This window comes from Pongo pygmaeus, chromosome 10 (genome assembly GCF_028885625.2).
Source record: "Pongo pygmaeus isolate AG05252 chromosome 10, NHGRI_mPonPyg2-v2.0_pri, whole genome shotgun sequence".
In the NCBI taxonomy this organism is placed as follows: Eukaryota; Metazoa; Chordata; class Mammalia; order Primates; family Hominidae; genus Pongo; species Pongo pygmaeus.
In genome coordinates this window covers 118,978,514-118,993,890 of record NC_072383.2, presented here as the reverse complement: position 1 = coordinate 118,993,890, position 15,377 = coordinate 118,978,514, and the positions used below count along the sequence as shown (strand labels likewise).

General features: G+C 50.8%; 1 protein-coding gene across 4 annotated transcripts in view; it reads left to right on the top strand.

Moving 5' to 3' along the window:
• Positions 1-954: 954 nt before the first annotated feature.
• The window catches only part of PXN (paxillin), a 56,771-nt gene continuing 42,348 nt past the window's right edge, over positions 955-15,377 (top strand). For 2 of the 4 annotated variants that reach the window (XM_063646780.1, XM_054442730.2), the window contains exon 1: positions 975-1,127. In XM_063646780.1, the coding sequence (XP_063502850.1) occupies positions 1,115-1,127 (13 nt within the window). In that variant the 5' untranslated portion in view covers positions 975-1,114. Of the gene's footprint in view, positions 1,128-15,377 lie in introns of all 4 variants that reach the window. The other 2 variants (XM_054442728.2, XM_054442727.2) reach the window with 2 other exon arrangements.

Below are 15,377 nucleotides of genomic sequence, written 5' to 3'. Positions count from 1 at the left end.
TCTGCCCAAGGGGACTTCTCATTTTTTTTGTCCTGGAATTCCCTGATGGGTTGACCTGTCTGTCAGATCTGAGTCTCCTTGCCCAACCCTGATTATTCCCCCTTCTCTGTCACAGGCATTACCCCTAGCTTTATCTCAGCATCTCATCTGCTTTCTGGAGGACCTGACCTGACCCAGAAGGCCTGGATTCTTGAGGGACAAGGGGAACTTGAAGCTGTACTTGCAGAGCAGTTTTATATAAAATCCACAAACTGCCATCACCCATCCCAACGGGTAGGGAAGTACCTTTAGGAGGATTAATTTAGAGAACAGCTATATAGTGTCTGTCTATTCAGACACTCAATAAATGGTAGCTGTTATTATTACCCAATTTCCGAATGTGTGGGAGCACTGGGTGTGACTTTCCTGTAGTTTTCCCTTTAATGTCTAATCTGGGGTCCCCTCTGCCCCATGCAGTTTTGGAAAAGTGACTAGGGAGGGTGGATGTGTGGAAGTAATATTAAGAGAGATGGAACCACACAGATATTGGGTTTGGGCCAGAAAGGGTGAACTACGAGCTGCACTGCCATTGATCCAGAGGACAACCCCAGGAAAGGTCAGCCACGGGCTCCGGGCCTTGCCTGATACTGATTTATGGTCCTCCTGGGTGGTGACCTACAGGTGACAGACGGACAGGTGGGCAAAACTGACTGTCCAGTGGACAGGCATGTGATGACCGAGTGGCTGACGAATGCACAGACACATGGCTGTGGACGGATTTGTCATCCGCAGGGTCAGGCAAGTGACTTTGAGAGGGACAGAAAGATGGATGGGAGTGGCTGGAGGCCTGGGAGCCGCCCACCTGCCCGCTTAGCCGCGAGGGGGCGCCACCGGCCCGCCCAGCGACGCCCATTGCCCGGGCTCTTGGTGGGGGCGGGATCAGCGTGCGCAGGGGGCGGGGCCAGCAAGTTAGCGGGGGTGTCCGGGGGCGGGGCGCGCGGCGGGCGCGGGCGCGCGCGGCGGCGGCGCGTTCCGTTCCGGGCCGAGGCTCGCGGCGGAAAAGTTGCGGTGCATAGAGGAGCGGCCCCGGGACGGGCAGCTAGCGCGACCCTGAGCCGGCGCCCGTGGTCCGGCCATGGACGACCTCGGTGAGTGAGCGGGAGGCCGAGGGAGGAGGAGGCGAGAGGCGCGCAGCTTGGGGCCAGGCGGGCGCCAGCGAGCGGCTGGGGCCGCGGGATCCCACCCTCGGCGGCCCCGGCCTCAGCTCTCGTCCCTGCCGGCCGGGGCTCCGCGGGGCCGGGATCCCTAACCGGGCCTTAGTCCCGGGCCAGGCCGGCCCCGGCACCGACCGCACAGCAGCGACTCCCCGTCTGGGACGGCTTCACCTCTGGACACCCGACCTCGAGGACCCATCCACATCTCCCAGAAGGGCCCCAGGGACCAGTCCGCCCCTCAGGGACCCACCCCGTCCGCTGCAGGGACGAGACTTCCTGCGGCAGACCACCTCGTCAGCTACGGGACCCTCACCTCGCAGACCTTTCCCCACCCCCACCTCACAGATCGACCGCCCAACTCGGGGAGCAGCTGCCCGATCTCTTGGGCTGCTCCCTCATTTCCTCGACCTGCTCCCCGTCCCTCCAGGGCTGCCCCCTACTTCACAGACTGGCACCCCCCTTCAGGGATAACCCCTCGGAGCCCACCCCTTTCATTTCACAAGTCAGATGCAAAAGCTAGAGATGAGCGTGTGATGACCACACCCCCATTTCAAAGATAAGTTTCCCAGTCTGCCTGCTCTCCTGACCCCCCACTTCAAATCTGCTCACCCCGTTTCAAGGACCCATCACTCGTTTTCTCTCACTGACCTCCGCACTCTGTGGACCAGCCCCTCAATTCACAGACCAGTCCGTCTTCCATGGTATCTAAGTCTAGAACGGTAATTTGGGAGTCCTGATTCTCTCCCCACCCCCAGATTCTGGTGAAATGCCAGGGGAATGAGGTGGGAGGTGGGCCCCGAGCTATGACCATCCCTGAACGTGTCCTGGCTAGCAGGGTCCCCTCCACCCTCTCGGCGGGTCAGGCCCTGCTGGAAGCCACGCAGGTAAAAGAGGACAGGATGCCCAGAACAGAGTTTTACTGTTTTCCTGTTATTGGAGCCCCAAGGCTACTCTTTTCAGTCCAGTCTTGATCTGGTGTTAGGGGAAAGAAAGTATCTCCTGGAAGCCGACTCTAAACCCAAGGGGGTTGGTGCCAGGGTTCTAGGAATGCCTTGGGTGGCGTGAATGCAGGAGTGGGAGGATTCGCTGTTTCTCCCTTCCCTTCATGCCTGTAGCTGGAGGGCCCTGAGCTTGGGAGGTGAGGAGGGGGGCAGCGTTTCTTCTCTGTAGGAGCCTTGTCTTTCCTCTCTGGACTGTGGGTGACTTGTGTGACCACTGATGCTTCCTCTGTCCCAGGCTCTGAGGAGTAGATTCAGCAGACAGGACTGATGGACCTCTACCAAGCAGCGCCGGGCACTAAGTTAAGACTGGCTATTTGTAGGCGCTGGACTTGACTGCTTCCCTCCAGCTTCCTTTTGGGATCAGGGTGCCCCTGAGATCCTGGAGCTGGGGTTGGTGTAGGGTCCTGCCTGTTTTGCAGAGTGAGATGGCTGCCAAGCGTTGTTCTGCCTTTGGGTCAGGCTTGGCACCCATTTTTCCAGTGTGCTCAAGGTTGGCATGGCTTCCAGGCAGGTATTTTTTTTTTTTTTTTCACATAAAAATAGCTCAGCTGGAAGGAGGCTGGGGGATGTTCTTTGAACCAGGATCTAAGAGTCTCAGTGCTTTCCCAGTGGGAACTAGGAGCAAAGTTACAGTTTCTAAAATGCTGGTGCAGTTCTGTTGCTTCTCGGCAGTCCCTGTGCTGTTTCAAGGACTGAGAAAGTCTTTGTAGAGCTCGCCATCGAAATCCGGAATTCCTGTCTTCTGACAGTCTTCCATTTAGGGCCGGGAAACTGAGTTCTGAAAGCAAAGAGTACTGTATATGGGAGAGGGGATTGTAGGGATTTAAATTGCTGTTTGTGGAGTACTTCCCTATACCTCGATTTGTGATATCCGTACAACAACCCTTTTATCAGATTCCACCTTAAAGCCAATGCTGTCATGACCACCTGCCTTTTTACAGATTGAGAAAGCTGAGGCTAAGAGAGGCTGATTCTCTTGCCCAAGGCTGCACAGCCGTGAAATGACAAAACCGTAACTGGAAGCCCAATTCCTAGCTCCGAGATCTGTGGCTCTTGTATACCGAGAAGACTTTTCTTCCTGGGGAGGAGGCAAGGGCACTTGAAGGAGGGGTTGCCACTGGGTGATGGCGATCACCTGTGACTTCTGCTGCTTTCTACCATAGACTCCCAGTTGCTTACATCCGGGCTGCCCGACTTCCTTGGCCTGAGCTCCCAAGGGGCAAGCCACGCCTGACTGACCGGAGCCCGGGGTGGGAGGAATGGGGTATGCAGGAGGGGAGAGGAATTTGCCTCTGCACTGGGGCCCCGTCAGCTGTCTGGATGGTGGCTCAGCACACTGCCCGTCAGCTGTTTTCCTTAGTTAGGGTGGACACAAAGCCCAGACCTCTTGTTTTTATTTTTCTCCTGAGCGTGCTCTCAGCCGTGTGCCTCCTGGTCCCTAACACAGGGGAGAGTTTATGGTGTGTCCAGTAGCAAGGCCAGAGGGTGCATCACCTCCTCTGTGACTTTGTTTTTTGGTCTAATAAAAAATGGGGAACTCTTCTCCTTCCCGTAGTTGCCAATGACAGACTCGCCATGTGCTGCTTAATAAGTTACAAATTTATAGCTCTCTGAGCAGAAAAATATCAACACAGCGTGTTCTGCCCTTCCCTGTGTGTTCTCTCCACTTTGTTCTTTGGGGTGGCTGCCTGGTGGCTTTTCTTATTACTGTTCAGATGCTGGTTTGGCCCAGAGTTCACTCTGTTCAAGTTCTGGCCGGAGTTTCCTGGACAGAGTTCCCACAACACTGAGATGCACTCTGACTGTGTTTTCTAAGCTGATTGCTTGCTCTCCCTCTGTTCATGTTCTCAGTGTACTTGGTGGGGGCTTTGACCACAACTGAGGTCTAATCATGATCATGTGCGCTTCATGGAAGACAGGCGCTGTACTCAGCACTTTACGAGCTGTATCACAACCTTTCAGAAAGGGAGGTGTTTTCCCTCCACTTTATAGATGTGGAAACCTGAGCTCAGGGAAGTTTAGTGGTAGTGCTAGGATTTGAACTCAGGCTCATCCAATTCCAGATCCGGTTATCTTAATCATCATAAGATGGTAGGTGCTGGTGAATAACCAGGGGGATGAGCCTTGGGGCCTGCTGAGTAATTGATAGTTACCTTTAACAATCTCTGCCCTAGGGGCCCTTCCCAGGAAATGGCAAAGGGTGTGTGCAGTGCAAGACTCGGTAGCTTTGCCTTCCCATCCTCTAGCAGGGGGAACAGCCAGCTGTTGGCAGTGCCCAGTTGCTGCTGGAATCTGGACATGTCTTCTTTCAGCTTCTCAGCAGTCTTGACCCTTTGGAAAACAGTGCCTCATTGTCCTTGGGGGTAGTGCTAGGGGGGCAGAGGAGTTGCCTGGGGCATTGGGAGCTATGGAGCCTCCCTGTTTCCATGGAAAGTCTGGACTTTGGGCTTTCCTGTCTGTGGTCCCTCTGTGTGTTAGGGCAGAGTCAGGGCACCCAGCTGCTGGGCCTGTGGCAGAGGCGGCATTTACCCATGCAGCGATGGTGCCCTCCTGGTGGGCTCTGCATCAGTGCCAGACCTTCTCCTGGGCTTTGTGCTAGTAAGGGGCAGAGCTGGGATTCAAACCCTGGTGTGTTTGATTCTTCAGCGGGTACCCTTTCTGATATGTGAAGCCGTCTGCTGCCTGGGCAGACATAGCTTGATGGAGAAAGGCTCAGCCTACTGGAACCCAAAGCCCTGTCACTATGGATTCAAGGTCTTTTGAGGGAATATCTCAGTATTCCTTTTTTCCAGCTTCCCTAGTGATGGTCATGCATTGAAGAGACTGGGTGTACCCTTGGCTGGAGAGGCTGATGGAAGGCCAGAGTTATTGGTGGGCCACTGAGCAGCCCTCCTCTCCTATTTAGTCATCGTGCATGGAGTATCTGACTCTGAAGCTTCTCTTGGGTCTTTACCTCGCTCCAGAGATGTTGAATAAACTTCCAGCCTCATTGCAGCCTTTCCTGGGGTCGTCCTAGTCTCAGTGCCTTCATTAATAATAACAAAATCTGCCGGGCATGGTGGCTCACACCTGTAATCCCAGCACTTTGGGAGGCCGAAGTGGGTGCATCATTTGAGGTCAGGAGTTCAAGACCAGCCTGGCCAATGTGGTGAAACCCAGTCTCTACTAAAAATACAAAAATTAGCTGGGCGTGGTGGAGCGTGCCTGTAGTCTGAGCTACTCTACTCAGGAGGCTGAGGCAGGAGAATTGCTTGAACCCGGGAGGCAGAGATTGCAGTAAGCTGAGATCGCATCACTGCACTCTGGCCTTGGGGGTACTTTTCTTTTTTACAGTGTTTACAGAACTTTTTCTCATAATACTTATTGAGCACTTATTATGTGCAGGCACTGTGTTGGGCACCTTACATGCATTGTTTGTTTGAATCAAGCTGGCCATATGAGGCAGGTTTTATTAGTCATATTACCACTACCCGTTATTTATAAGTGAGGAAACTGAGACACAGAGAGGTGAGCTCACTTGCCCAAGTTCTACAACTAGTGAATGGCAGTGCTAGGATTTGAATCCAGGTGGTCTGGCTGCTGAGCGGTACTTGCAGCCAACTGTTTTGTACACTTTTTTTTTTTTTTGAGACAGGGTCTGCAGCCTCCGCCTCCCAGGCCCAAGTGTTCCTCTTCCCTCAGCCTCCCGAGTAGCTGGGACTACAGGCGCATGCTGCAATGCCCCGCTAATTTTTAAAATTTTTTGTGGAGACAGGGTTTCACCATATTGCCCAGGCTGTTCTTGAACACCTGGCCTCAAGCAATGTGCCCGCATCAACCTCTCAAAATGCTGGGATTACAGGCGTGAGCCATTGTGCCTGGTGCATTCTTTACACTTCTGTTCATAATACTGCATCTGATATGGGTTGCCCATTGGTTTGACTGTTCTCTGTTTCTAGGACACTAACATTTTTCTGCACCTACCCTATTCTCTGTTGTCTTCCACATCTGTCGTTTCCGTGTTCTCTGCAGCTTCTTCTCTTTCTTTTGTTCTTTCTTTTTTTTGGAGACGGAGTTTCACTCTTATTGCCCAGGCTGGAGGGCAATGGCATGATCTCGGCTCACCACAACCTCCACCTCCCAGGTTCAAGTGATTCTCCTGCCTCAGTCTCCCAAGTAGCTGGGATTACGGGCATGAGCCACCATGCCCAGCTGATTTTGTATTTTTAGTAGAGACGGGGTTTCTCCATGTTGGTCAGGCTGGTCTCGAGCTCCTGACTTTAGGTGATCCACCCGCCTTGGCCTCCCAAGGTGTTGGCATTACAGGCGTGAGCCACCGCACCTGGCCTTTTTGTTCTTTCTTGGGGACACACACTCAGGATGGGATGCAGGGTCCTGGGGGGAGTGTCTCCTGTTCCAGGGGAGGCCCCACTCCTCCCTCCCTGGTCACCTCTCCAGTCACCTGTTACTCTTGAGACAGAGCAGTGGGCTTACAGCACCACTGCCAAGGAGAACCTGGGGCACGTCCCCTGTGGTCCCTTGCCACCTCCTCTGCTCAGGAGTCAGAAGACTTCCTGTGCCCCCAGCCCCACTGCACCTGAAGATGCTCCTTGTCTTTCCCATATCCAGAGGAGGGAGTTGTTGAAAACTTTATGGTGGAGAATGAAGGATGTCCTATGGGAGGGGGAGAGGAAGAGAAAGAATCAGGAAGCTGAGTTTTCTCAGAAATGTTCACAAAGCAAGTCATGGAAATGCCTTCGGGGTGCCCTCCTCACCTGGGATGGGCCCTGAGACTCCATCGACAGCCTCACGGGGTCCACTGTGCCTTTTGCAGTCTGGGTCTTGTTGGGAGTCTCATATCTTGCCTTGAGTGTACATTCATATCCTGATAAGTCTTCCAACTAACTAACCGATTGCCTAACCAGTGGTGCTCAGGGCTGGCCTCTCCAGGGAGGCCTTGGATGCTGGGCCATTGGTAGACAGAACATGCGGTTGGCCAGGCCCAGTGGAACCCCAGTGGCCAAATCTTCCCTTAAAGACAGCCTTTTAATGCTTATTTCTTGTGTGATTGTGGTATTGTGGTTTTATGGGAGAATATTGTTATTGTTAGGTGCATGCTAAAGTATTTGGGAGTGAAGTGTCATGATGTCTTGCAACTTATTTTTTCATTTTTTATTTTTGAGGCGGAGTCTTGCCCTGTCACCCAGGCTGGAATGCAGCAGCGCGATCTTGGCTCACTGCAACCTCCGCCTCCTGGGCTTAAGCAATTCTCCTGTCTCAGCCTCCTGAGTAGCTGGGACTATGGGTGCATGCCACCACACCTGGCTAATTTTTGTATTTTTAGTAGAGGTGGGGTTTTACCATATTGTTTAGGCTGGTCTTCAACTCCTGATCTCAGGTGATCCACCCGCCTCAGCCTCCCAAAGTGCTGGAATTACAGGCGTGAGCTACCCCACCTGGCCTCAACTTAGTTTTATTTGTTTTTTGTTTGTTTGTTTTGAGACAGAGTTTTGCTCTTGTTGACCAGGCTGGAGTGCAGTGGCGCGATCTCAGCTCACTGCAACCTCTGCCTCCTGGGTTCAAGCGATTCTCCTGCCTCAGTCTGCCGAGTAGCTGGGATTACAGGCATGCACCACCACGCCCGGCTAGTTTTTGTATTTTTAGTAGAGACCAGGTTTCTTCATGTTGGTCAGGCTGGTCTCGAACTCCCGACCTCAGGTGATCCACCCACCTCGGCCTCCCAAAGTGTTGGGATTACAGGCGTGAGCCACTGCACCCCGCTCAACTTAGTTTTAAATGATATAATGAAAAAAAGGATACACACATAAAGGGCAGAGAGCACAAGGGCCATGCGTTTACACAAAGTGGTAAAACAATGACAGCCATTCAATCTAAGTAAGAGTACCGCAGCCTCTCAACTTCTCTGTGTGCTTAGACATTTTTATAATGAAAAGTTGGAGAAAAGTAAGGAAACCCTGCTTTTCCATGGTGGGCTTGGAGTTGTTGGGCCTAGGTGCTGGCCTGTGCCTGCCTATGTTTGGCCTGAATGACTGTTGGTCTCCTGTGATTGCGCAGGTGGTGGGAAGACTGGGTGAGCAGAGACAGAAGCTGGGGTGCCTCAGGTGACAGTGACTGCTATCAGCTGGGAAATGGGGAGCACAGTGCTGTGACCTGTGCAGAAAAAAGACAGGCCCAGAGACAATGTGTGTCCATAGGTGTGGAGGCAGCCTCATGAGTTATTTGAGCATGATGACATTAATCAGACCAGGGTTGAAGCATGTGAGATGCTGAACTCTGGTTGGAGTTTGAGATGGGTTGTCCAGACTGATGGGATGCAGAGCAAGACTTTTTTTTTTTTTTTTTGAGACGGAGTCTTACTCTGTCACCCAGGCTGGAGTGCAATGGTGTGATCTTGGCTCACTGCAACCTCTGCCTCCCAGATTCAAGTGATTCTCGTGCCTCAGCCTCTCCAGTAGCTAGGATTACGGGCGTGCGTCATCACGCCTGACTAATTTTTGTATTTTTAGTAGAGATGGGGTTTCACCATGTTGGCCAGCCTGGTCTCGAACTCCTGACCTCAGGTGATCCGCCTGCCTTGGCCTCCCAAAGTGCTGGGATTACAGGTGTGAGCCACGGCGCCCAGCCACAGCAAGGCTTTACACAATTCAGGGAATGGTCTCTGGGCAGCTCGAGGCCTGTGGGAGGGGAGGAGATTGTCTTTTGCCTCACATCATGAACCCCTTATCTGTGGCCAGTGGAACACCATTAACCTGTGGGCAGTGATGGCTGAGTGTCCCCGGGCTTTTGCTTGTAGCTCAAGTCTGACCATCCAGTTTTCCAGCCTTCAGGCTCCCCCTCCTGGAATCCCCACTCCCTTGGTCCCTCCTTTCTAGTTTGTGATGACTCAAAGCTGGCCCTCTTGGACCTCCAGTCTGTTTTGGGGAAATAGCTGGGTTCTGGCACCAGTGGCCCTCTTGGCTCTGAGGCAGAGGTGAGGGCCCTGGTGCCTACTAGAAACATTTCGGGCAGCCAGCAGGCTCTCATGAGGGGAGGGCTTCATGCCAAGGTCTTCTTTCAGCCTCATGTCATCTATGTCAGCATGCAGAGATGCCGAGGCTGGCCACTTGGCGAGGACTATGAGGTCTTCTAGCGAGGGCTCAGAGCTTCACTCTGCCTATTTGAAAGCAGCATGATGTGTGTTTTATGGGGGAGGGGGTGGTGCTGGGAGGAAGCTTTATGTAATTCTTGGCTGGAGCTCAGGTAATTGTTTTAATGAAATGGAATGCAGCTTATTCAGAATTCGCTTGGCAGAAACAGCCATGTTCTGTTCTGTTTTGTTGGGGAGAGCAGGGCACACATTTCCAGCTGTTTTGAATCGTAGAACTCTGGGTGAGCTGGAGCAAGGTGGGTGGAACCCTCCAGGGAGCTCCAAGGAGCTTCAGGCCGATTCTCTTCTGGATCCCGGTCTGTGTGTATCGTTTTGAATGAGCCTTGGAGACTTTGGCCTCTTGTAAAACATAAAAACCCTACTGAGGCCGGGCATGGTGGCTCATGCCTGTAATCCCAGCACTTTGGGAGGCTGAGGCGGGTGGAACATCTGAGGCCTGAGGTTGGGAGTTCGAGACCAGCTTGACCAACATGGAGAAACCCCATCTCTACTAAAATACAAAATTAGCTGGGCGTGGTGGCATATGCTTGTAATCCCAGCTACTCGGGAGGCTGAGGCAGGAGAATTGCTTGAACCTGGGAGGTGGAGGTTGCGGTGAGCCAAGATCAGGCCACTGCACTCCAGCCTGGGTGACAGAGTGAGACTCCATCTCAAACAAACAAACAAACAAAAAACCCTATTGAAAGCAGGCTATGAAATGGGCGCAATGCCTGCCTTCCACATTGTTGGGAGACTGAGTGAGGTGCTTAGCACATAGTAGACAGATCCTCAAGGATGGCCTCTATTTGCTCATGCTTTACTCCACCCGCCACGTCCCCATCTTTCCACCCCCTTTTATACCTCATGGCCATCATCTTCTGTCAGTGTAGATGGCTGTGGCCCCATGTGGCCCAGAGGTCCCCATCTGCAGATCCACCTGGCTCTCCTTTTTCTTCTGGTTCCCTTTTTCTCCTCTCCTTCTCTTCTTTTCTTTCTCTTTTCTCACAGGGTCTTGTTCTCTTGTCCAGGATGAAGTACAGTGATCTGATCACAGCTCACCGTAACCTCCAACTCAAGCGATCCTCCTGCCTCAGCCTCCTGAGCAGCTGGGACTACAGGCACGTGCCACCATGCCTGGCCAATTTTTTATTTTTTATACAGACGGAGACTCATTATGTTTCTCAGGCTGGTCTCGAACTCCTGGCCTCAAGCAATCCTTCTGCCTTGGCTTTCCAAAGTGCTGGTATTATAAGTGTGAGCCACCATGCGTCTTGCCTGTTTCCCTCTTTTTACTTTTCTGCTCTTACTAACTTCAGTTTTTTGTTTTGTTTTTTAGAGAGTCTTGCTCTGCTGCCCAGAATGGAGTATAGTGGCATGATCTTGGCTCACTGCAACCTCTGTCTCCCAGGGTCAAGCGATCCTCCTGCCTCATCCCCCGCCTCCCCACCCCACCGCAGTAGCTGAGATTACAGGCACACACCACAATACCTGGCTAATTTTGTATTTTTGGTAAGGATGGGGTTTCGTTTGCCATGTTGGCCAGGCTGGTCTCGAACTCCTGAGCTCAGGTGATCCGCCTACCTCGGCCTCCTAAAGTGTTGGAATTACAGATGTGAGCCATTGTGCCCAACCTCCTCTTACTAACTTTTTTACTTTGCTCCTTTTTATTTTATTTATTTTTAAATTTATTATTATCTTTTTTGAGATGGAGTCTCGCTCTGTCACCCAGGCTGAGTGCAGTGGCACGATCTTGGCTCACTGCAACCTCTGCCTTCCGGGTTCAAGTGATTCTTCTGCCTCAGCCTCCTGAGTAGCTGGGACTACAGGCACCTGCCACCACGCCTGGCTAATTTTTGTGGTTTTAGTAGAGACGGGGTTTCACCATAGTGGCCAGGCTGGTCTTGAACTCCTGACCTCGTAATCTGCCTGCCTTGGCCTCCCAGTGCTGGGATTATAGGTGTGAGCCACCGCGCCCGGCCTGCTCCTTTTTAAATTTTAACACAGCCTGACGCATTCTTCCACGTTTGCTCGTTTGCTGAGACAGCTGTCTCACGCTTTAGCTGCCATATTTTTTTCTCCCTTCCTTAAGCTCCGCTTGCTTCTCCAGAGACCCTCCCACCTTCTTGTCCCAGGTCTCCTCTGATCCCTGAGTGGAGGTGCACCTGGGTGTTTTCCCAAAGGATTTCTCTGAACTCCTTGTTTTTCTCCTATGCACCTCGGTCAGTTAATCCACTGCATGACCTCTTTTATAACCTGTGTGCTGGCGACTCCCAAATTTATATTTCCACCCCTGACGTGAATTCTATTGTCCAGATTCTTCCGGTCTGCGCGCCAGCAGAGACTCAACTCATTTCCTTTCCACTCTCCCTTCTCATCTACTCCCTTCTCATTTCCTTTTCACTCTCCCAGGCCCCATCTACTGCCTGTTCTCTGTTAGCGCCCCCTCTCTTCTCTGGGCCTGTATTAGATAATGGGCATTTGTGTAGCACGTTAAGCTTGAGGAAGTATTTTCATGTGCTTCTTTATTTTTTAAAAAACTAAACCTTAGGCCGGGCATTGTGGCTCATGCCTGTAATCCCAGCACTTTGGGAGGCCAAGGCAGGCGGATCTCGAGGTCGAGAGATCAAGACCAGCCTGGCCAACATGGTGAAACCCCGTCTCTACTGAAACTACAAAAATTAGCTGGGCATGGTGGCGCGTACCTGTAATCCTAGCTACTCGGGAGGCTGAGGCAGGAGAATCTCTTGAACCCAGGAGGCGGAGGTTGCAGTGAGTCAAGATCACGCCATTGCACTCCAGCCTGGGTGACAGAGCGAGACTCCATTTCAAAAAAAAACAAAAAACAAAAACAAAAGAACCACTAAACCTTATTGTGTATATTCGAGGTTTACAACATGTTGTTATAGGATACATATAGATAGTAAGGTGGTTACTAAAGTGAAGCAGATTAACCTATCAGTCATCTCACAGTTACTTTCCTGTGTGCCAAGAGCAACTAAATCTACTTATGTAACGAAAATCGGAAAATCCCTAGTACGATTTTCTTAACTTCAGCCTTCATGTCATACATTAGATTTCTAAACTTGTGCATCCTGTGTATCTGCTACTTAGTATACTTTGACCCACATCTCCCCATTCCCTACTTCCACCCATAGTAACCACTGTTTCATTCTCTATCTCTGTATTTGACCTCTTTTTATATATATAAATATATATATTGGACTGGGCATGGTGGCTCACACCTGTAATCCCAGCACTTTGGGAGGCTGAGGTGGGTGGATCATCTGAGGTCAGGAGTTCGAGACCAGCCTGGCCAACATAGCAAAACCCGGTGTCTACTAAAAATACAAAAATTATCTGAGCGTGGTGGCACGGGCCTGTAATCTCAGCCACTTGGGAGCCTGAGGCAGGAGAATTGCTTGAACCCAGGAGGTGGAGGCTGGAATGAGCCAAGATCACGCCACTGCACTCCAGCCTGGGTAACAGAGCAAGACTCCATCTCAAAAATAAATAATAAATAAATAAATATATGTATTATAGTACATGTAAGTGAGGTCACGCAATGTTTTTCTGGTTGTGTCTGGCTTATCTTACTTAGCGTGTCCTTCCCTGCTGTGGCAAATTGGCAGAATCTCCCTTTAAGGCTGAATAATTCACTGTATCTATATACAATGATATATAAACCACATTTTATGTATCTGTTTGTCCATTGACGATCATTTTTTATATGGTTCTGATAGCCACCCTTTGAGGTAGATAGTAGTTATTTTCATATTATTAATGAGGAAGCTAAAATGAAGCCCAGAGGAGTTAGGGGAAGGGAACACACCCAGTGTTACCACAGGCAATGATGCAAGAACCTGAACCTTGGGTGGGTCTTCCCACAACTAGCCCAGTCTCTTTCTGGTTTTTCTTTTTCTTTTTTTTTTTTTTTGAGATGGAGTCTCGCTCTGTCACCCAGGCTAGAGTGCCGTGGCTTGATCTCAGCTCACTGCAACCTCCGCCTCCGGGGTTCAAGCAATTCTCCTGTCTCAGCCTCCCAAGTAGCTGAGACTACAGGCGTGTGCCATCATGCCTGGCTACTTTTCATATTTTTAGTAGAGACGGGGTTTCACCATAATGGTCAGGCTGGTCTCAAACTCCTGACCTCCGGTGATCCACCTGCCTTGGCCTTCCAAAGAGCTGGGATTACAGGCCTGAGCCACTATGCCTGGCCTTCTTTCTGGTTTTTCATATGGGAAACCTCAAGGTAGAAATCAGAAATCTACGGGTCAGATTTGGTCTGCAGACCCTTGTTGCTTGGTCTCCATGGTATTTAAAATATTCCAAATTAGTTGCCAACATTTAAAACATCAGGAGTGCACCAAAAAGTCCGTGTCGTTCTTTTTTTTTTTTTTTTTTTTTTTTTCTTTTTTTTGAGACAGAATCTCACTGCGTCACCCAGGCTGGAGGGCTGTGGCATGATCTCGGCTCAACTGCAACCTCCGCCTCCTGGGTTCAAGCAATTCTCTTACCTCAACCTCCCGAGTAGTTGGGATTACAGGCGCCCGCCATCACGCCCGTCTAATTTTTGTATTTTTAGTAGAGACGGAGTTTCATTACATGTCGTTTCTTTTGAAAAATCAGATCAGGCTTCATGGGATGTGGGTACTCTGTGTCACCACTTGGTTAACCTCAATAGCTCCAGCCTTGTATTTGACCCTCTCTGTTGCCTACATTGGGTCTCACTTGCCTTATACATAGTCCTACTTGGCCCCTGCTTCGGGGGATTCTAAGAACTCTCTGTGCTCGATATTTAATGACAAATGCAGTTGCCAGATCTAGGGGGTATCTTGTACTGCAGTCTCTGAATTACATTTGACTTCTGACCATACCAACCACTCAGTTCTGCCTTGAGTCTAGATCTTGGTTCAAGTTGCAGAAAATAGCCTTCTCCTGACTCACCTTACCCTCTGCCTTTAAAATCTTAGCTGAATCCACCTTTTTGAGAAGGCTTTTTTTCCCGATAAAACTAACCAGCCTGTTGACCCTCCTACTAAGGTAAAACTTTACAAATCTGTGTAAATTAGGCTTTCTTCTGTCTCCCGCTCTGCCCAGTAAGCTCCTTGAAGACAGGGATTTTATCTGCCTTTCAAATATCTCTTGCCACCAAGCACTGCTCTGTTCTCTCTGTGGTCACTTAATAAATACTTGATGGTGGTTGGTGATTAAATGGGTATGAACTGCGACACCCACAGTGATGCTGAGCCTGCAGCAAACCACTTCCTCCTCTGGAGAACCTGAGTTCTCTCTGGGTTTGGGGTGGGGAGGTGGCATAGAACCCAGCCTCTGACATCAGCCACACTTGGTTCTGTATCAATGCTGTCGCCTACTAGTGTGACCTTGGCAGATCACTTTACACTCTGAGCCTTGGTCTCCTAATCCATGAAATAGGTGCATTTCCTGACATACTTTCCCGAAATACTTTCAAAGTGCTCAGTAACTGGTGACGGTTATCGTTCATTCTTGGAATAATCTTGACAACTCCTGGGGTGGAGGGTTTGGCTTTTGGTATCATTCTCTTGGCATTTATTTGTTTGTTTTATTTATTTATTTGTGAGACTAAGTCTCGCTCTGTTGCCCAGGCTGGAGTGCAGTGGTGTAATCTCGGCTCACTGCAGTCTCTGCCTCCCGGGTTCAAGCGATTCTCCTGCCTCAGCCTCTCAAATAGCTGGGATTACAGGTGCCCACGACCACGCCCAGCTAATTTTTGTGTTTTTAGTGGAGATGGGGTTTCACCATGTTGGCCAGGCTGGTCTTGAATTCCTGACCTCAAATGAGCTGCCCGCCTCACCTCCCAAAGTGCTGGGATTACAGGGGTGAGCCACCGCGCCGACCTGTTTGTTTATTTATTTATTGAGATGGAGTCTTTGTTGTCCAGGCTGGAGTGCAGGGGCGTGATCTCAGCTCACTGCAGCCTCTGCCTCCCATGTTGAAGTGATTCTCCTGCGTCAGCCTCCTGAGTAGCTGGGATTACAGGCATGCGCCACCATGCCGTCTATTTTTTGTAGTTTTGGT